The following is a 21,325-nucleotide window of genomic DNA, read 5'->3' as shown; positions in this document are numbered from 1 at the left end:
CCTTTTCTCCAGGCTGAGCTCCCCCAGCTCCCTCATATGCTCCTCACATGACTGACTCTCCAGCCCCTTCCGCAGCTCCATTGCCCTTCCCTGGACAGGCTCCAGCTCCTTAATGTCCGTTTTCTGTGAGGGGCCCAGAACTGGACATAGCACTTGAGGTGCCTCACCAGTGCCAAGTACAGGGGAAGAATCACTTCTCTGGTCCTGCTGCCACACTAATCCTGATACAGGCCAGGTGCCATTGGCCCCTTGGCCACCCGGACACACCTGGGCTCATGTTCAGCCACTGTCAACCAGCACACCGAGGTCCTTCTCTGCTGGGCTACTTTCCAAGCAGTTCACTCTAACCAGGGTGGCTCCAGGGCAGCTCCACTGGGGCCCAGAGGGCAACCAGAAGCCCTTGGAGCCAGCCTGGATTGCCAGAGGGACCTGGTGTGTCACTGCCCATGGGGATGCTACAGGCCAGCAGCATGGCCCCAGCACTGCGGGAGCTGCAGGAGTGACCCCATGAGCTCCATGCACTACACAAAATGTACATTGTGGAATTCAAGTATAATTATTCAGAGTGGAAGCTGCCACAGGACGTGTTAGCGAAACATAGGGAGTCAGAAAATTGATGTAAACTCATGCTGACAAACACTGCCGCCTCAGCAGCAACGCACCAGGGCCAGGGCTCAGAAACCAGCACTATATGAGCCATGCTGACCAAGCCTTGGTCCTACCCTGTCCCACCACCACATTGCAGGGCCAATGTATGCCCATGCAGGCAGGGAAGAGGCAGCGACTGCTGCACCACAGCTGAGCCAAACACAAGATGTTGGCCAACTCTTCCAAAAGCGCCATCAGCTCTTGCATATCCACATGAAGCAGATGGTGTTGCAGCTCAGAAATTTCTTTCCAGAAGGAGCACGTGTAGGAAACCACGCAGCGAGAGAGGCTGGTTTATTCAGAGAGTTTTTGTGCTGTTACATTGGCTAAGAGACTTTCCAGCTTGTGTAACCTTTATTTTCTACGTGCACAGTTCAGCTGTAGTCAGGCTTGCACAAAATTACCCACATCAATCCCTAAGGTTGATGAGATTTAAATATATCAGCTTTAGGATGAGGAAGGCTGAATCAGCCCCTCTGGGATTCCAAGCTGCAGATTCAGAGTTACAGGCGTTTAAGCCTGAGGACATGGTTTTGAACTGCAACTCAGTCATAAATACATGCCTCAGTGCTCATTATTCCGTACCATAATCAGGTTGGATTCTTTTTTCCCTGTATTTTGCCTTTGAGGCATAGGTAGTTCATCGATGTCTTAGTGAGATGAATGAACATCCCAGTTCTCATGCTGAAGGGACCGTGAGGGATTTTAGCCAGGAATAACCTCAAAGAGTGACTCTTCTTTGAGGAGTCATACTGGAGATACAAGGAGAAGGCAAGTTTCCTGCAACACAGGTGCCTTTGAAGGAGATGGAACAGGAGCTGCAGGCACTGACAGACCAGAATCTGGTTTCACCTTTCCATCAGATTCACAATTTACACTGAGAATTTCGCTGGAGTAAGGAGCTGTCCGGATGACATGCATGGATTTACTTGCCACTGAGGTGGGATTACATCCCTAAGTAAGGCTGTAGCCACAGTGGTAATTAGCTGCACAGTGATTGACTTGGACAATGTAGAGACTAAAATAAGATGCAACCTGTACACACCCCCAGAGAAGATGCTGGGATGTATCGTGGAGAACTGGTGAAACTGTTTGTGTCAAAGCCATTTTGGGGCCAGTGGAGGCAAATCACGGCCTAATTAGTCCGTCTAGTCTCAGCATGACTGATTCCGGAGGGGTAATGGGAATTTCTTCCAGCTGCTTTCCCTGTTATATTTTATTTTCTTAGGTGGGGAAGCTCTGTAGAAAGATAATGCTGTGGTTACAGCACATGACTGGTTCTGCTTTCATTTCCCTCTTGGTTTTAGGCAAATCGCTTCATGCCTCTGTTTTTTGACTTTTCCTCCAGTGCAAAATGTCTTTTCTCCCAAGAGACACTTGAAGCTCAAAGTCATTGCTTTTAGTGACTTCCGCATGGGATGTGCTGTGAAAGCATTTGAAAGCAATTGAAAATATGACAGAATTGCAATGGAGTGAGTCCTCTGAAATCCTGGCACTGTATGTGTGTTCCTTTAATTATTGTGTAGGACTGAGCAATAAAGGAAAACTTTTAATCTCACTTTGTAATAAATATTGAACATTAAAAGCTAAATAATAAAACTCAAAGGCAGGGTGGGTTAAAGCTAGATCGGTAAGACATAAGCAGGACATTAAAACTAGATCTTTCTTTTAATCTTTTAGTGCTAAATTACCCAATTAAGAAAAAAGACAAGACAAAATATTCATATGATAAAAACTTTTTTGTCATCACTATAAAGTATTCCTGTGTCCCTGAAGGCAGAAGCACTTCATGTGCAAGAAATGGAATCACAGGCATTGAATATACATAGATGCCATGTCTTGTTTTTCCATTGTGGAATAATATCCTGAATTGGAGCTGTATAATTAGGCTGGAGAGATTTGTTAAGGATTAATAAATGCTGTATAATAGATGTTCCTCCCCAAAACATCACAGAAGACTTCTGGAACAGTGAAAAGATAAAAGCAGGACAGGGAACAGGAGGTGGATTTAGATGAGATATACAGAATAAATTCTTCCCTGTGAGGGTGGTGAGGCCCTGGCACAGGTTGCCCAGAGAAGCTGTGGCTGCTCAATCCTTGGAAGTGTTCAAGGCCAGGTTGGACGGGGCTTGGAGAAACCTGGTCTAGTGGAAGGTGTTCCTGCCCAGGGCAGAGCAGTTGGAATTGGATGATCTTTAAGGTCCCTTCTAGCCCAAACCATCCTGGGATTCTGTGACAGCCCCTGCCCAAGGAAGATGCCCCACACCTCGACCAGCCTCGGCAGTGGCAGGTTCCTGGCATGGCAGACACAGGTGTGGGTTCCATACACAGCTTTAGACACACACAGAGCTGAAATTTTCGGTGAGTGCTTGTTGTAACAACAAAAGCCACTCGGTCACATCGGGTCTGCTGGAACGAGGAGAGCCCCAGCAAGCACAGCCACACATCCTCCAGCCCAGGCAGAGTCAGGCGTAAGCGGAGCGTGGTTTACTGGTGCAGAAAATTATGCCCCAATAAGCCCCGAGTATTGTAAGGAGGAGGAATGAAAACAACAGCAGCACTGAGGTGGAAGACTTTCCCAACGGGACTTTTCTCCTGAGATCCAGCAGCAGAACCGAGGGGCAGATACGGAGTGATCCAGCTGAGTTGTGCCAACATGACGGATGGTGCACAGGGCAAGGCAGAGCTGAGCTCCAAATTGCCTCCACCTGGCACAGCCAGCTCAGTCGAGCATGGTTTTTGGAGCCCCAACTCACTGATTTCACCAGTGTCCTTTGTCGCTCCATTATTTCTTCAGCCTACTGGAGAAATCACAATTAACCACTGGTTAATTTAATCTTACTGTCCAGATTAAATCCCTTACTGCTTAGGCTGGCAGTTTTTAACCTGGTGAGGAGTGAAGCCCTGCCAGCTTTCCCATGGGAGCCTTGTCTGCAATATGGGAAGGGACTGGCAAGTGTGCTCTCTGGAGCTGCCTGCTCATGCACTGCCCTACACACTGGCTTGTTGTGACCCTCCCAAAAACCTCCTAACTGGGATTTGAGTTGCTGCTGGGAGACCTAAGCTGTGAGCAGGGCTTGCAGAAAAGAGCAGCTCCCCTCCAGATCTATCCAATATGGGATGTTGTTTCTCCTTTTCTTATAAAGTGGGTTGAGAAGGTAAGTGGAACATGCTGGAGCAGGAAGAAGTGACCGATGGTGGATATTAAAAAGATTCTTTAATTTCAGGATCTGAAGACTGAGTTCTTCATGGAGATATTTTTAAATTTTTTTTTTTTTTTTGGAAAAAAATCCCAGTGTGATAGCCAATAAAGACCAAAGGAGAGATAATTTGCTTATCAAATTATATTTGCAACACTGTAATTACAAGTTGCGATAAACAAAGTCCCAAGTTTCTATAAGTTTCAAGTAATAATTTCATTTAGTGTTTGTCTTGACTACCTCATGCATATTGATTGTATCATATACCTGTATATTCTGTGAGTTTTTGGCTAAATGTTTAATGGGAAAGTTTTCTCACAACTGAAGCTGAGAGTTATCTCTACAACTAGTCATAGTTCATGTATTCTTAGGTGAACAGGCGCCTAAAGATTTAAAGTTCTATTATATTTACAGCTAAGGTTAAAAGAGCTATCTCTGCAGCCAGTCCTAATTCATGTACTCTTGGACGAGTAGGCGCCTAAAGACTTAAAGTTGTACTATATTTCATCCTTAGGATAGTGAGAAGGTTTAGGCCTTTTGACCTTGGGAGGGTCTGTTTTGTTTCATTGTGGGGGTGTAGTTAAGTTTTAGAATCTATTTAGTCTGTTTTCAATGTAGTCACCCATTTGCTTCACGAATCACAATTATATATATATCACACAAACCATAATGTTATGTTACCATAATTAGTGATATTTTGTTATGTTATGTAAGAAGAAAAAGAACTGAAAAAGAGAACAGAACTCTCTTCCAGTGGCAAGACAGCACATGCGCAGAAAAAGCTGACTACATCAAAAGGATGAAGTGAACAGAGCCGAGCTTGTCTCCTAGCAACAAGATACGCATGCGTAAAGCTTCTTGGCAACAGGAACAGAGCCTGCGCAGATAAACCTGATGAACAAAGGAGGGGATTTTAAAGGAGATAAGCAGCTCCAAACCTATAAAAGGCAGATTGGAAATTATTGAAGTGTGCCTTGGATGAGCAAGGAAAGCTCACCAAGTCACCCAGCGCTGTAATTTGCTTATTTGATTTTTATATAAATCTATAATAAAACTTTTTACTACGATATTTGAGCCTAGTGCCGATTTTACTTATAACACCAGTGCTCCCAAGGAGTTCCCAGTAGCAAAAGCCCTGGTCTTCTGAGCATTGTTGACTCTGATCCCTTCAAGATGGGGCAAAAGAAAATGCTGTGCTTGTTAGAACTCTCCTGTTCAACTTCTCCTGCAGAGAAGTGTTTGTTTCCTTCCATCTGCTGCTTTTGCAAGGAAGGAAAATCAGCCTGTTCAGACACCAGGAAGTTCTTCAGCATTGCAACAGCAAGCTAGAAACGCAGAAACAATAACGGGCCGAAATTATCATACCTAAAAATACTCTGCATGCGAGTCACAAGCATGACCCAGCCCCAGAGCAACTCAGATAATGCAGACGGCAGGGAGTGGATCCGTGGAATGTGGGCAGCACAGGGGCACGTGCCCGGGTCTCCTGACCATTGCAGCTTTTCTCTCACCAAAGCATGTTTTGCTTTTACTGGGAGCTGCCGGCTGCCTCCTGTGTCTTTGTGCCCTGTATCTGCTCAAGCCACTCGCACGGGAGATGAAAGCCAGATCCTCTACAGGCAGAGCCCCACAGCTCTTGGATTTAAACCGAGCCCATCCCTACAATGGGATTGTTTCAGGCCAATCCTCAAAGGCAGCAGCTCTCCACACCTCCGAGGGGGCGCAGGGCAGGTGAGGTGGGAGGCAGGATAGGGTGGCACTGCCCACAGGCTGCTGTGATGGCAGACAAACCACACAACCCGCAAGTCACCCCAGGGGGGACACGGTTCTTGCCCTACAGCTACCGCTGTGGGAAGTCTGTGGTGTCTCCTTCAATCAATTCCTACGCGGGCTGTGCCTCCAGTATTTGCTTTTCCTAAATCTCCGAGCCCTCGCTGCGTTTCCATGGTAACGCTAAGGGATCCGATGTGGGTTATTTGGAGACTCGAGGTTCTGGTAGAGAGAGAGCATCTCTCTCTGCTGAACCCTGCAGCAGTTTTGGCTTTGTACACCAGAAGCTGCTGTTGTGCTGCAATAGTGGTGATGTGGAAACTCCCATGTGTGTGTGCAGGTCAGGTGTGCACTCATCTTCGGGCCAGCAGCACCTGGAGAATGGGCTGAAGCAGCCCCAGGATAGGAATCATTCAGACCTCAGCCAGGTCCCCTCCTCCTCTCCATCTCAGCAGAGACACAGCCCCTGCTTAGCCCAGCACCTTGATCCTGTGCCTCTGAACCCACTGATAATGTGATTCCTGCCAGTGTCCACAGGACCAATGGGTCTGTCACACTGATACGATCCCAATGGGACAACTGGAAGAGCTGTTTCACACAGAGCCAAAGCCCAGGCTGCCCTGCACTGCAGGACAGCCGGGAATGCTGCTGCTGTGAGCTCCTCACCCAGCACCAGCCACCAAGAGACCTGCCTGCCTCTGACTGACCACTGCTCATGGAAACACATGGGGCTTGGAACTTATTTAGTCTCTGTGGCTTAAAACCCTTCCCGTGTCTGACCACAGCCATCTGGCTACAGCCTGTCACACCCATCATTCCCTATCCAAATGCAAACCGCGGTCTCTCCACGATGAGACAATACCAGGAGCGCTAGTTCTAGCCAGGTCATTTAAATTATTAAAATGAGAAGGAACCGCTTGGGCTGGATCCCAGCAAAGCAATTTGTATCTTATTCTTTCTTCTAATGAAAGTTAAAAGCTTTCTAACTTTGAAGTAAGGGCTTTGCATCCCAACAACGATCCAAACCTGTGCAAGGAGAGGTCAGGCACGTTTCCATCAGAGCTTAAAGGCAGCCAGAGCAACAGCAGGAGGATGTTTTGAGAATACCATTGTGCCAGGAGCAGCGTGGACACCTGCAGGTCGTGGTCTCTCCATCCCGCAGAACACCCCCAACATGCCCTGAACTGTGTCCCTACAGGATAGTTCAGGTGTGAGAGCAGCTTGTTATGATGTGACAAGGCTTTGACTTAGGGATGAAAGGCTGAAGGACGGAGTCGGGTGGATCCCTGCTGTGACGGGGGCACCCCAGCAGAACCGCACTGAAATATTTGCTGCCTTTTTAATAATGTTTTAATAATGTATTTGGTTCCCAAAGCTTTATCTGGCCAACGGGCCCTCTTGCAGCGCTGGCGAGTGCTTCATCCGAACAGCCGGGAGGCAGCCGCGGCGCATCATTCCCGGGTGGATTTAACCGCTTCCCCGAATTCTACCACCAAACCTCGGCCCTCCCACCTCCCGGCCCCCGGGGCCGGTGCCTGGCCAGCGGGCCGCGGGGGCCGGTCCGGCTCTACCGGCCCGACGACGGGCGTGCGGGGGGCGGGCCCGCGGAAGCGGATCCGGGGGAGGAGGCGGCGGGTGCCGGGGCGGCGGGCGGACGTACTCCCAGGCCAGCGAGTGGGCGGCCAAGTACATCCGCAACCGCATCGTCCAGTTCGGGCCGGGCCCCGGGCGGTTCTTCACGCTGGGGCTGCCCACAGGTGGGTGCCGGGGGGTGGGAGCGGGGCCGGGGTCCAGCCCGGCCCCTACCCCGGCTGAGGCGGCGGCTCCCCGCAGGCAGCACCCCGCTGGGATGCTACAAGAAGCTGGTGGAGTATTACCAGAACGGGGACCTCTCCTTCAAGTACGTGAAGACCTTCAATATGGACGAGTACGTGGGTGAGTGCCCGCAGCCAGCGCTCCCGGCTCTCCTTCCCTGCCCTGCCGGGTGTGTTTGTCTCTGCCCTTGCGCCTGGTGCCGCAGCCGGACACCACAGCAGTGCGTGGTGGGGCAAGAAATTCCACCTGCAAAGGGCTCCAGGTAAGATGGAACAACATTTCACAGAGAGACAGGATCACAGAATCAGTTAGGATGGAAAAGACTTCTGAGATCACTGAGTCCAACCTATGACCAAACACCATCTTATCAACCAGACTGTAGCACTGAAGTGCCACGTCCAGTCTTTTCTTAAACACCTCCAGGGAATTAGCCAAGGTAATGATGGGGACAATTTAAAAACCTGTGGAAGAAATTTGAAATTTTTTCCATAGGTTTGAAAACCTATGGAAAAAACCCCAGATACTGAAGGGTATTGGATGTTGACTGTATCACACACACTATTACAGACACTGCTGTATTTTATCTGCACTGACGTGCTGACCAGGTAAGGAACCAGCTTGTGATTGCAGGCTCAGATAGTGTGCAGTGTTAACTACCACCTTTGCTCTGGGATTATAAAGGTCACTGTAGCTCAGGTCCCTTACTCAGTGTGTTCCCTGAATGCCCTTCAGTAACTCCTGCTAAGATAGCAGGGGACTGTTTCTTTTCTGAAGCTGTGATGAAAGAGCCTCTTTGGAAGAAAGAGAGATCCAAAGGTGAAAAACGTACGGGCTAAATATTTGCTAATGCTAATTTTACCCTGGTCAAGAATTTTTTCTGTGAACAATCCTAATCAAGCAGCATTAGGGAATAAGCAGTCCAGTGTGGGTTTATAGCATTTGAGGGGAAAAATATGCAATAATGATATAATTATTATTATTTCTCAGGTTTTTGCACTTTTTTTTAATCACTCTTGCTAATATGAAGTGGGAGGAAGGCTGAAAAGGTAGACAGATGAGGCATGGTACATACCTGCTTTTCTGAAAATCTGCTGCGTGTTAGTATGGGCATATGTCTTACAGGAGCTGTTGTGATTGACCTTAATTCTGCTATTTAGGAAAATAAAAACAACTCGTGAAAGCTGAGGGAGTGACAAAGGACAGACAGATCAGTGCTCTGTTACCAAAGCCACTCCAAGGGTATGGAAGTGCTTTATGTTATGATGTTTTTACAGTTTGTCTTAGTCCTTTGCATGCTCTGTTACCAGGTCTCCCGAGGGATCACCCAGAAAGTTACCATTCCTTCATGTGGAAAAACTTCTTCAAGCACATTGACATCTCACCAGAGAACGTCCACATTTTGGATGGAAATGCACCTGATCTCCAGGCAGAGTGTGACGCATTTGAGGAGAAAATCAAAGCAGCTGGAGGAATTGAACTCTTTGTTGGAGGTGAGAATTGTCAGGATTGTTCACTTCCAGTGTCTTTCAGTGGATTTGCAGTGAAAGGCACCCCACAGTCCACCACCCTGGGCACTGATGTGTGCTGGCAGCCTTGTCTCCCATTGTACTGCTCCCACAGTTTTCTGTTTTTCAATCTAGTCAGTGAATTGTTCAGGAAATGATTAGCAGAAGAAATGGAAAGAGCTAGAATGATACAAATGCAAAATGTATTATAGTTGTCAGTGCTGACAGGAAACTCCTGGGAGTAGAGTCCTCTGAGCCAGCAGGAGCACAAACTTCTCCCATCAGTTTGCCTTGAGATTCTGCCACCTACTTTGCTTTATTGTTGTCCCAGCACAGTTAGGGAAGAGTCTGTTGGCTTCAGAGGGGCCTTTTGCTGTCATTCTACCAGACACAAATTTGAGCTTGACCAGAAGAATTGCAGGTGTTTTTTTCAGATCTGTGTTTCTGGAAGCACTGACTGTCCTTCTTGTGGGAGAGCTGTTAGCTCTGCTCCTGCAGCTGACCCTCTTCTCCCGCTATCTCTGTCCCAGGTATTGGCCCAGATGGTCACATTGCCTTCAACGAGCCGGGATCAAGTTTGGTGTCCAGGACACGAGTGAAGACCTTGGCCATGGACACCATATTGGCTAATGCCAGGTTCTTTGATGGTGATCTCTCCAAAGTCCCCACAATGGCCTTGACAGTCGGAGTAGGCACTGTCATGGATGCCAGAGAGGTTAGGAGAAAAGCAGTGGTTCCTATAGTAGCTCTGGAGCAGCTAAAAGTTATCCTGTTTTGAAGCAACAACCCTGACTGCCCTTCTCTGTGTCTTGGGGTGCAGGTGATGATTCTGATCACAGGAGCCCACAAAGCCTTTGCTTTGTACAAAGCCATCGAGGAAGGTATCAATCACATGTGGACAGTGTCTGCCTTCCAGCAGCACCCCAACACCGTGTTCGTGTGTGACGAGGATGCCACGCTGGAGCTCAGAGTCAAGACAGTGAAATACTTTAAAGGTGAGTGTTTGACCAGGCCAGGCAGCTCTTTTGGTAGTTTTTAAGTGGTACAAGCCATGCTTTGCATTAGATGTTTCTGTGTATTCACCTCCCAAAGGAGTATATTCCTTAAATATACCACAGTAATCAGTGTGAAGGTAAATGTGTAAGTGCTCAGGTGTAAGGGTAAAGGAACAAGGACACCAGTAATGTCTAATTTCATCAGCATCCAATGAATGACAATTTTGCTTTATTATATCTACTTAAATCATCTTTTTACTTTCTCCATCAGGTTTAATGCTGGTTCACAACAAGCTCGTGGAGCCCTTGTACAGCATGAAGGAAACAGGAGCAGAGAGGAGCCAGTCTAAGAAGCCATACAGTGACTGATCTGCTCGGGGCAGTGCTGAACCAGCTGTTGAAAATAGCTGGGAAAAAAAGGGAATTTCTGCAAAAACTGATCTCATATTTGTTCTTAAATTAGCAGAATGGTCATATGGTTGCTTCTCTCCATTAAAGAGACAGATGCCAAACACCTGCCTTAATTAGCCAAATGGATGGATCCAGTGCACTGTGTTCCACAAACTTCTGTCACTAACTCATTCTCTGAAGGAGAAGTCAGTGAAGGATGAGTTGTTTGATCTATGAACTGACTGTAATCTTGGACTGAAGGCTGCAAAACTGAAATGTGAGGATAAGTGAAAGTACAACACAAACCAAGTGGGTAATCACTTTGGGGTGTATTCCTTGTAATTAGGACAAGTACCTCGTGTGTCATTCTTTCTCCATGAAACACTCCTGCATTAGAATAATGGAAAATGGGAAGCAAACTTGTCCAGGTGGAGAAGGGAAAGCTTCACATGAGCAGCCCCAGAGCCAGGAGGGGGTCAGTGAGAAGATGGAGCCAGGAGGAAGATGAGAAGAGACAGTGGGACCTGAGTGGAGACACAATGCTCAGACTGGATAGAAAGATAAAACCTCCCCATGGGGACAGCCAAGCAATGGGGCAGATTCCCCAGAAGCTGTGCAGGCTCTGTCCTTAGGAGGTTTCCAAAATCTGACTGGATAAAGCCCTGGCTGAGCCCTGCTTTGAGCCAGATGTTGGACTTGCGATCACCTCAGCACAGGAGGCTACAGCAGCATTCACCCACACAGGGTTAATCATGCAGTTTGGGCATCTGAGGATGTTATTGATGTCACACAAGAAGCCCTTCATGTTCAGTCCCAGGGTATAACTTTCTATGCCCTGGTGCTTTATGAAGTACTCAGAAGGGTAGATTTGTTGAGATGAAGCAGAAGTGACCACTCTGTGCTCAGCACTGTTCACTGTAACAGGGCAGAACCTGAAGCAATACGTTCTCTCTCCTCACTGCAGAACCTTCCATTGCTCTGAGTAAATGCCAAACCAGCCTCCAAGGAAATGCTCTGTTCCCACTGGCTTCAGCCTCTCTTTAATAACAGAAGTCCCACATGGGTGGACAACAGCCTGTACTAGCAAGACCCCACTAATTCTGATATGTGATTCCATCCAATTCTACCACAGGAGGGGCAAGAAAACTGACCAATGTTTATTTTCTTTATGTAGAAATTTTGTAAGCTGTTGATCTGTAATGCAACTTTCTAGACTAAACATCTTTAATTTTTTCTAAATGGTGGCATTGACTGTATCTGTGCTTGTGAAACCAAAGCTGTCCTGGAAGCAGTTTGGTAGGAATAGCTCCCTACTTCCTTGCCCAGTATTTGCTGGCAGGTTTCCACCAGACACCTGCTATGATTTTGTCCTGCCAGGCAGCAGGCATGCCACATGAAATGTGGGGGCCTTTAAAGGAGAAAGGAGGAGGCCACAGCTCTACCTGGTACCACAAAGTGTTTAGAAATAATTTAATTGCGTGCATAGAAATGGTGAAAGTGAGGTTTTCAAGAGGGGAAAAGACTGAGGGAGAAAATCTGCACTCTGTTGCCAGAGCTGCTGCTTTGCTCTCTCTACAGGCAGATGCTGGTTTTAGCTGTCCTGCCTTTGCAACACCAGCTGATTGTCCTACATATGCAGTCATCTGCTTGTCCCTTCCCCAGAGGGTCTGTCCTCCTCTGCCTTGCTGCAGAATCTGGAAACTCCAGTCCAGGGGTCCCTGAATTTATAGAAAGGGTGGTGGCTACATTGCTCCTCCTCCTCCCTCCACACAAAGTCCTTGAAAGCTGAGGTGGTTCATTGCTACATCTTCCAGTACTTCACTATTTGTGCTCTGGTACATCCCCAGCCATGGATCTTCATCCCCATGTACCCTTTGGCATCCCAGCCCTGCCCTCAGCCCACCTCTCTCCTGGTTTAGGGGATCCAGTGCCATCTCCTCCATCCAGGCAGGATAAGGAGGTTTATGCATATGTTTCTCCTTGTCACAAACATTCTCCATGCCCACATACACAGCTCAGCAGGAAGAAAGTCCCCTCCAAAGGCAGGCAGCTTTGTGATTCAGCCTGGAGAGTTAAAAACTGGCCAGAGGGGAAACAGAGCTGCATCCAACATGGTGATCCCAGAGCAGTGTCCCAACAGCCACCCTGTCTCAGTCAGGGGCTTGTACCTCCAAGGGAAAACCAGGGCCCTTTGGGTGGGAGGGCACTTTGCATACATAAATGTCCAAAATTCCATGAGCAGAACACGTGCTGTGCCAGCTTCACTTGGGAGCTCTGAGCCCAGCTCTGGGCTGTCCCATTCCACAGCCCCATGGCACATGAACACTGGAGCCAATGGCCACCTGGACACTGACCTGTGCTGCCAAATCCATACCAGAATGAAGACAAACAGAGAGACAACTGTGTTTACCATCTTAAAGTGAATTTAGTGCATGTGAAAGGTGCAGGAAATGCAATTCAAATCATACACAATGTAAACTTCTCCTACACGCTGATCTATAGCCTAAACTGAGGTGAGATTCAATCTCACCATCTCATCTTTTTAATCTCTGCCTCTTCTGACAGGATAGACTCTCATCCTCTAGGAAAAGAACTGAAGCAGCACTCATTTTGGCCACATATCCCAGTATAAATTTATGAACTATCAGTAAAAACTGAGTGAGAGGTGATCACTTTGAGTTTCTGAAGAGTCTTCCATCTCCTGACCTATCCCTCCATGCCCTACTACTTTTGAACACAGCACACATAGCTTTAATTTCCAAATAAACTTTTAGACTGTTCTGCAAGTGGAAAAACTTGTAAAAAGTTAGTGGTTCCCTCCAGTAATTACCTTCATGTTTATAAAACTACTTGCTGAGATTTTAGGGAAAACAATTTGCTTTCTGAATAATTTGAAGTCCAAAACTAGTGGAAGTAAGGGATCTAGTCCAGAAGCAAAAGTATCAACTAATCAAATTTCTTATGTGAAGAGTTAATAAAAATAAATTACTTCGTCATCTGAGAATACAAGGTAATTGTCAGTATCTTGAAGAATCATCTTTGCCTGGTACTTTTCACCCTCTCACATCCTCAGCTCACTGCCTTAGCACTCATCACTGGAGAAACAAGGAGAGGCAATGAGAGTGAATCCAATAGGAACACCGGGTTGAGTCACCAACCTGACAGAAATTTCTGGAAAAGGCTGTTGGTCATTTTCTGCCCAAGCACTCAGGGATGCAAAGGCCCAGGCACAACAGCCAGTGAGAAGGAGGTTGGGGACAATCAGCTTTAATGTCATTAGAAAGTACCAGTGACAAAACCATGAGCTGTTTTTCAGAGAAACACGTCAGGAAATTCATAAAAGCAACAAACTTTGTTGCTAAACTTCCCCAGTCCAAGCAGCACCACTGAACAGCTCCAGAAAGAGCTCTACAGCTCTAACAAACTGCCCAAACCCCCACAATATTCATGATCCAAGAGTCTCCAAATGTTGGTCTCCCTAAAGAAACCTGTCGTAAGGCAAAAATTGTGTGAACAATTTTCTTTACATTTCTGTGTGTTTCACCTTAGCATGGCTGGGTGCTGATAGTAAAAAATGCTGCGCCACTAATATGGCTGCAGGCCTTGTGCCAAGATGCCAAGGAGGAGTTTTGGCAGGTGAATAAAGTTTTCTCATCTCCTATGACCACCTGTTGTGGTCCAATTAGCAGTGAACAGCAGAGTATGTTTTCCTTATGTAACCAATGTAGTGTGAACAAGAAGCTGAGCGTCATGAGCACTACATAATCTGTCTTTCTCCTAATAAATCCGACATTTGCCTGATCATATTGATCCTGGAGCACTCTGTCCATACCCTTCCATCGATAAAAACCCCCAAATCTCTCCATGATTTGAGGCTTCTGTTTGCTTTTAAAAAAGGGGCATCTCTTGGTATATATTTTTCCAACTTCTGACTGGTTGTATTTAATATGGTATGTCTTTAATAATCCATGTGATTGTTAATGCATTCCATGATGATCCTGACCCCAGGATGGGTAAAGTGGTCTCCTTTGGCTTTGGCAACAGGCTCTGAGGTGTGAGTATCCTGCAGTGCAGGGTAGTTACCACTCTTCTATCACACAATGGAAGTGAAAAGCAAACAAAGGACACCAAAAAAAAAAGCATCTGTCTCTGGTTTGTTCACCTTTTGTTGCTGGAGAAAGCTACTGGTCATCATCTTCAACTCCCCAGTACTCCCCATCATCAATGTGCATGGCTTGAAACAATCTGCAAGACAGAAAATTAGTGGTAATAATGCTAAATATGTTTAAAACAATCTAAATGCAACAAAAAGTACAAAAGCAGTAAGTTTCACTGTTTTTTTCAGTATCACAAACCACTCATGATATCAATGTCAAATTAAGTAAAAGACTCTGCACTTCTACAGCTCGTTACACCAGCAGGTTTGATGGTACCTTACACACATCATATCCCAAGAAATTCCTGAAAATATTAATCATCCAAACCATATTAAAGTTACCCAGCAAGCTGCTGTTCCTGGGTGGTCTTTAGGCAGGATATAATCAGCAGCCAAACCTGCCTGCTCCAGACAACTCACAATCTCATTGGACACATGGAATTGGGCAAATAAAACATATGAGCATCAGGGGGGACAAAAAGGCACTTGGCAGTGCTGGGGTAATGGCTGGACTAGATGGTTTTAGGTCTTTTCCAACCTAAATGGTTCTGTGATTCCCTGATTCTAAATTATTCTTTATAAAGCACAGGAGCTTAGTCAAGACAAGGGGAGGTTACGTTACACTAAAATAAAAAAAGACAACAGAAGAAAAAGGAAAACAGAGTAGGAAGTGAAAAAATACTGTTGGGAGAAGACAAAATGCTGAAAAAGGGTCAAGAACAAGAAAAATCCTGTCAGCCACATCTATTACAGCAGAATGGATGGTGGATTGAGAAATTTGTTGGGATTTTGACTTTGGATCCAGGCACTACTATTGCAGTGATGGGCACATATCCCTATGGAATACACAAAGCCGAGAGGCTGCCACTGTCACATCCCTCTGAGCTGCCTTTTCACCTGTCCTGACAGCAGCAGCACCCTATTTTCCTTGATCCTTCCCCAGCAGTGATGATGTGAGGCAAGTCTGCAGCTGTTTAAAAGCAGCTTTCTGATCCAAAGCCTTATGCTGCACCTGAGCATCTTCATGGAAACACTTCCCTGCAGGCTGTGTGTCAGGCAGAGGCAGCACAGAAAGGATGAGGTCATGACCCTGACCAAAAAAAAATCAGGAATAGGCCCACAAGTCTCCTCCAGAATTTTGAAAAAAAAAAAAAAATTCTTAAAAAGTAAAAGCACATCTTGAATCACTCCTGATTTTTACTGTTAGTATTGGGTCCTTGTAAGGGAGAAAAAAATATGTCTTAAACTATAGCTACGAATTTCAAGGTAAGAATCTGGGAGAGACTGTTAGAAAAAGTAGAAAATAAGTGTTCCAGCACTAGAGGAAATACCTGTAAGCACCAACCTGTTAAAGCAGGGGGAAGAAGGGTCATTGAAGTGCCGGTAGGGGTTGGCCCTGGACAGAGAGCCCATGCAGAGCCAGCAGAAGTACTGCATGCACCCTGTGCACGTCATTTTGTTACAGCCATCGAGCTTCTGGGGGGAAAAAAACAAGAAACAGCAACATCAGAATCTTACTGTGTCAGGCTTCAGTCTCTCTATGACAACAGCCCTCAAATCTAAACCAGCCAATTAACACATTCGACCCCGACTCCATCACACACTGATTTTTTTTTCACTGTCCAACAGAACTGGGAGCTGGAATCCCAGCATTGTAAATTGGCTATACTACTAAAAATACTGGAAATTAATATTTTTCTGAAGCTGGTTTTATTTCCTGGCTATAGTGTGAAGCAGCAGTAACCTGAACCACACAGGAAATGAAAGGATTCATACAGATCCATAGTCAGCCTGGATCTGTTTAGTCCTGGGGCCTGAACACCACCAATTGCCGGATGATCTCAAATCCCTGAGCTCCACAAACATCACCTCACCTCCTTTTCCATGTAACACAGACAGAAATTGAAAGTTCTCTTAATATTTCCTAGAAATTCCCCTTCCCTGGTGAAGCTGGAGGCTACAAACACACCTCTGTCCCAGCCTAAACACAGAACTGCCTTAATTTCTGTTCCCATGATTTTCCATCCTTTCCCTCCATTCTTACCTCTATATGAGTCCCGCAGCAAGGACAAGACTTAGAGTTCTTTTCCAGCCATTCCTTACTCTCCATCTCCTCAAGGGCTTTCTGAATCACTCGCTTGCCATAACGTTGTTCCAAAAATCTTTTAGTTGCCTCATCTGCTTCCAAATAGCTGTTTCGTAAATCCATTAATTTCTCTGGGGAACAAAACCAAAGCAAACCAAACAGCTTTTGTAATATATCATATAAAGAAGTCCAGCTAATTGCAGCATAAAGATTTTCAAAGGAAACTAACATAATTCATTAAAAATCAAGAAAAATATTAAAAAACGTAAAATATTAAAACCCCTCTGCCCCAAAATTCAAGAGTTTTACACTTCTCATTATAACAGCGACTTGTCAATGGCATCAGGACAAGTCTACAATGTAAAGTAAAGTTCTGAAAATGGAATTTTCTCCGAACATATATTTAATGAAACTTGGTCACAGGATTTTGAGGCCAAACAGAGAGAGAAGCTTCCACCTGATTTCAGTATTAACTCTGACTACACAAAGTAGTTGATTCACATGAAAAGGTAAAAAAAAAATACATATATAAAATTATTCTTCCCCTGCTATGGCCTCTCAGCATTTGACAACCAGCAGTCTGGGGACCTCCTAAGCTGTGGACTGTCACCAAAGGAATAATATTTAACTGCCAGCAACAGACCTACTCCAAATGAAATGTGTCTGGTCTTTTAGAAAGCTCACAGGGAGGAGTTTGCTTGCCCAATTTCTGACTATTTCACACAAGATTTAACTGCACCTCGATGCGTCTTTGGAACACAGGGTGGAGGTGGCTCACCTGCGGTGACCTTGCACGGAGACACCCCGTGGTAGGTCATCTTGCAGAGGGTGCAGAAGGCGTAGTTGCAGCAGGAGCAGATGGCCATGGTGCAGCCGGGCTCCTGCATGACGGGGGTCTGGCAGCCCGGGCGGGGGCAATACACCACATCGGCCATCAGGTCCAGGCTGGACTGCAGGAGCAGCCGGTCATAGCGGGCAAAGAGCTCCTCTCCAACCAGCTCCTTCACCTAAAGGCCACAGAGAGGTGTTAGGAAAAAATTTTTCCCTGTGAGGGTGGTGAGGCCCTGGCACAGGTTGCCCAGAGAAGCTGTGCCTGTCCCATCCCTGTAAATGTTCAAGGCCGGGTTGGATGGGGCTTGGAGCACCTTGGTCTAGTGGAAAGTGTCCCTGCTCATGGCAGGGGGGTGGAACAAGATGAGCTTTAAGGTCCCTTCCAATCCAAACCATCCTGGGATTCTATGATTACTTGCATCTAAAATTCTGAGCCTGCTACCATCAGCAAAACACAGTAAGGCAATGAAAAAATCCCTACAGTTGGAATGAATCCACTTTATTCTCCAACAGGTCATGAAAATATTCCTAGAAATGCTATTCTAATAATAATTAGGAAAAGGAAAAGCATGCAGTGTTAAATGGAATGTGCATGCAGTGTCAAATAGAATGGGAGGCTGCTGATCAATGCCAGTACTAATAAACTGGGCAAAATAGGTGCCAAGGCATCCAGTTTTAACTCCAATGACTCTGTGTCTGTGTGGCTCAGAGCATGAAGAAAATGTCCCCAGGTATATTCCCTGGAAAATGTCCCCAGGAATCCTCCCTCTGTGCTGGGCACTACTGAAGCACCTCCAGTCCTGGGGTCAGTTCTGGGCCCCTCACAACAAGAAAGACATCAAGGGGCTGGAGTGTGTCCAGGGAAGGGCAACAGAGCTGGGGAAGGGTCTGGAGCACAAGGAGCAGCTGAGGGAGCTGGGGGGGCTCAGCATGGAGAAAAGGAGGCTCAGGGGGGACCTTCTCACTCTCCCCAAATCCCTGACAGGAGCGTGGAGCCAGGTGGGAGTCGGGCTCTGCTCCCAGGGAACAAGGGACAGGACAAGAGGAAATGGCCACAAGTTGTGCCGGGGAAGGTTCAGGTTGGACACCAGGAGAAGTTTCATCTTGGAAAGGGTTGTCAGGCATTGGAAGGGAGGTCGTGGAGTCCCCACCCCTGGAGGTGTTCAGGGAATGACTGGCACTCAATGCTCTGGTCCAGTTGACAAGGTGGGGATCGGTCACAGGTTGGACTTTGTGATCTCAGAGGTCTTTTCCAGCCTCAGTGACTCTGAGATTCCCAATGCTCACTACACAGAGCCACACTCTGTCCCTGTAATTGGGGGTGAGTTAGCAGGACTCTCCAGCCCTGTGTGCACACGTGTATTACCTGGCCAGGAGTGGCGACAGAAGAACACTTGGGCTCGGGGCAGTTCAGGCAGTGGACCTGCCCGTCCCTGATCTGAATCTCAAAGTAGTCCTTCAGGCAGGCTTTGCAGTACACGTGGCTGCAGTCGGTGAAGTGCATGCACTCGCTGCCCAGCTTCTCACAGAAGCAGATATTGCACAAATACATCTTACTGTTAAAGCACTTCCTCCTCTGGGCCTGGTCAAAGTCCAAGATTTCCCTGATCAGACTCGACAACGACTCCACGTCCTGCACAGCTCTGGCATCCATGATTTCCTCCTCAGCTGTGGCAGAGCCTGCTGCACCCCCACAGTCCTTCCCAGGGTCGAGAGGCGTCCGACTCTGTGCTTGCCCTTGAGGGCACATTTTTAACTCATACGGGGATGAAATATTCAGGTAACTCAGTGTTTCTTCCTTCAGAAACTGCATCCAGGCAAATAGGACCACACAGCCTCGATTCTCTTCCCACACATTGTCCAAGTGTTTGCAAAGAGCGCTGAGCTGGAAAAGAACAAACAATTCCTGATTTTGGTTAAGTTGTGACAGCTCCTTACAGGGTTCCTCTCCTCCCATGGTCCATAGTGCACACTTTGATTACAGATTCACCAGTTTTTAATCTATCCATAAAATACATATAAAATAGTTCGCCTCGATGCAAACTCTTCTTCCTCGGAACAGTGACCAAGTGAAAACAAGAAGGAGACAAAAGAAGAGCCAACTGAACAGCAATGTCATTATTTTTATTTAATTTCATTACCCTTCCCCAGAACGCTGTTAATTATTAACTTGCTCAGCTCTATCAAAATGTTAAAAATCTTCTGCAAACCTGGGCCTGGGAGAGCCATTTCCCACTGAGGGTGAACACAGGTGGTGATGTCGATGGGTAGTCGGGTGGGAGCTCAAAATTCAGCACGAGGGGAGGCAGGAAGCACACGGAGTACTCGAACCCACTGCTCTGGAGGCTTTCTGTGGAACTGCCTGAACCTGAGACAACCAAGGCAGGTTGAGAAATAACAGGAAAATGAAAACTAATGAACTGTCACTGTTTATGACAGCACCCAATCTCTTTTAACTTGATACGTTTCTGGGGTTAAAATTATCTGTTTGACCCTAAATAACTAAACTCAGTGCGGTAAAATATCATGGGGTTGTAGCTCTGTGATTAAAGCAGAACACCAACAACTGTGAAATGTCAGATCCTGCTCAAACCAGGAACATGGAAAGACATATCCTCAAGGGAATAAAAAAATAATGAACTTAATTATTCTGAAGAAATACTACTACTCATCTGTAAAGTTTACTAAAGGGTTAAACTACTCAAATACAAACCCCAACACTACCACAAGCACAGCAAAGGCTGAGCCATGGTTTGTCCAGTCACTGCTCCTGCAGGACACTCCACAACCAGCAAATGAGCTTGGTAAAACCTCCCTGGGGATAACACAAAACATCTCAACTCACCACTCACAAAAATTTTGAAGTCTTGAGGCAACTCCAGACAAATTCTTGTTTCTCCTCCTTGGGCAGACTCGGCTCTCTTAAACTCATCTTCATCATAGATGCTGGCCAGAGCCAACAGCTCGTCCTCCTGAGCTTCCTTGTCCTCTGAAGACATTTAACTTTCCTGTGGAGTTACCACCACTCTGCAACATGAACTGAGTTAACACGTCCTATTCCAGTGATTAATTTGGGATATCTATGTTATACTACTATAAGAGTTAGAAACCCAAGCAACTGGTCTTAATCAATGTGAAATATAATTAAAGGTTTTTTACAGGCTGAAAAAAAAAATGGTAGCTTTATAAAAGAAAAAACTCCCCTCCACACCAGAATATTGAAAAGGCAGAAAGCAAACCGTGTGTTAGACAGATGTAAGGGAGGAAATAATGAAATACAGAGATAGCACAAGTGACACAGGGACATTTCACTGATGTTTGAAGTAGAAAACAGACCCCAAAAAACACATGAAAAAGGAATTAGTAACAGTAGCCCTTGTCCAATGTTCTAAGGCAAACAAGGAAACAGCCCTATTTGCAATTAGTTATTGAAGATGTCAGTAAAAAGGTTCAAATCCTGTACAGGTATCTTGTAGATGAGCCCCTAGAGTATCTCTCAGTCCTACATTTGGGAAAATAAAGCCACATTGGATAGATTACCTTCAGACTCACAGCAGCGCGGTGGGAGGGCCGAGGTGCCGGTCCGTGACCATTCCTGTTTGGGGCCGGGGTCGGGCACTTCTCATGTAAGGCACGAACACGTCGGTGTTGTTTGTGGGAGGAACCAGCGGTTCTGGCAGCGGCTCTGGGGCTGCGGGCGGACAAACACACGCTCAGGGGTTAGAGGCCCCTCCGCGCTCTCATCCCCAACACCCGCAGCACCGCATCCGAGCGGGGGATGTTTATTCCCAGCTGGATGTTTATTCTCAGCTTGAGGAGCAGTGGCCGCGTTGCGCGTCCCGGACAGAGCCGGGGGCCCCAGCACGGGGCGGGCACGACCCCACGGGGATGGGGGGGACGGGAGGAGTTCAGGAATAACCCCCAAATTC

General features: G+C 46.6%; 2 protein-coding genes across 4 annotated transcripts; one reads left to right on the top strand and one right to left on the bottom strand.

Annotated features, from left to right (window-relative positions):
- Positions 1 to 7,277: 7,277 nt before the first annotated feature.
- On the top strand, positions 7,278 to 11,562 carry GNPDA1 (glucosamine-6-phosphate deaminase 1). Its single transcript, XM_018073556.3, has 6 exons — positions 7,278 to 7,375; positions 7,452 to 7,553; positions 8,741 to 8,923; positions 9,469 to 9,653; positions 9,759 to 9,933; positions 10,205 to 11,562. Exons 2-6 carry the CDS (start codon positions 7,538 to 7,540, stop codon positions 10,300 to 10,302), a joined length of 657 nt encoding a protein of 218 aa, XP_017929045.2. The 5' UTR covers positions 7,278 to 7,375; positions 7,452 to 7,537; the 3' UTR covers positions 10,303 to 11,562.
- Positions 11,563 to 12,750: 1,188 nt separating this feature from the next.
- RNF14 (ring finger protein 14) lies at positions 12,751 to 21,319 on the bottom strand. 3 transcript variants are annotated; one of them, XR_001920791.2, is made up of 9 exons: positions 20,937 to 21,319; positions 20,242 to 20,404; positions 19,607 to 19,764; positions 18,763 to 19,281; positions 17,344 to 17,572; positions 16,524 to 16,696; positions 15,825 to 15,955; positions 14,174 to 14,568; positions 12,751 to 13,811 (listed from the first exon to the last, which is right to left on the bottom strand). XR_001920791.2 is itself a non-coding variant. In XM_018073554.2 (8 exons), the coding sequence occupies exons 2-8, from the start codon at positions 20,393 to 20,395 to the stop codon at positions 14,505 to 14,507; spliced, it is 1,428 nt and encodes a 475-aa protein (XP_017929043.1). In that variant the 5' UTR covers positions 20,396 to 20,404; positions 20,937 to 21,319; the 3' UTR covers positions 12,751 to 14,504. The 3 variants fall into 3 exon arrangements, 2 of the variants coding, with proteins under 2 accessions (XP_017929043.1, XP_017929044.1); XM_018073554.2 differs by having other exon boundaries at positions 12,751 to 14,568; XM_018073555.2 differs by lacking the exon at positions 20,937 to 21,319 and having other exon boundaries at positions 12,751 to 14,568; positions 20,249 to 20,293.
- Between the last annotated feature and the right edge of the window lie 6 nt (positions 21,320 to 21,325).

The sequence above is a fragment of the Manacus vitellinus genome, unplaced genomic scaffold, assembly GCF_001715985.3.
Source record: "Manacus vitellinus isolate BGI_N305 unplaced genomic scaffold, ASM171598v3 scaffold_25_pilon, whole genome shotgun sequence".
Lineage (NCBI taxonomy): Eukaryota > Metazoa > Chordata > Aves > Passeriformes > Pipridae > Manacus > Manacus vitellinus.
This window is presented reverse-complemented; position numbering and strand designations above follow the sequence as displayed.

What these genes read in the sequence shown, in the direction of transcription:
- GNPDA1 (XM_018073556.3), top strand. An exon ending in AATTGAACTCTTTGTTGGAG is followed by an intron (nt 8,924 to 9,468) that starts GTGAGAATTGTC and finishes TCTCTGTCCCAG; the next exon opens with GTATTGGCCCAGATGGTCAC. An exon ending in GACAGTGAAATACTTTAAAG is followed by an intron (nt 9,934 to 10,204) that starts GTGAGTGTTTGA and finishes TTTCTCCATCAG; the next exon opens with GTTTAATGCTGGTTCACAAC.
- RNF14 (XM_018073554.2), bottom strand. Translation starts at nt 20,395, where the DNA reads ATGTCTTCAGAGGACAAGGAAGCTCAGGAGGACGAGCTGTTGGCTCTG. An exon ending in AATGGCTCTCCCAGGCCCAG is followed by an intron (nt 19,282 to 19,606) that starts GTTTGCAGAAGA and finishes GTTCTTTTCCAG; the next exon opens with CTCAGCGCTCTTTGCAAACA. An exon ending in GCTGCGGGACTCATATAGAG is followed by an intron (nt 15,956 to 16,523) that starts GTAAGAATGGAG and finishes TTTTCCCCCCAG; the next exon opens with AAGCTCGATGGCTGTAACAA.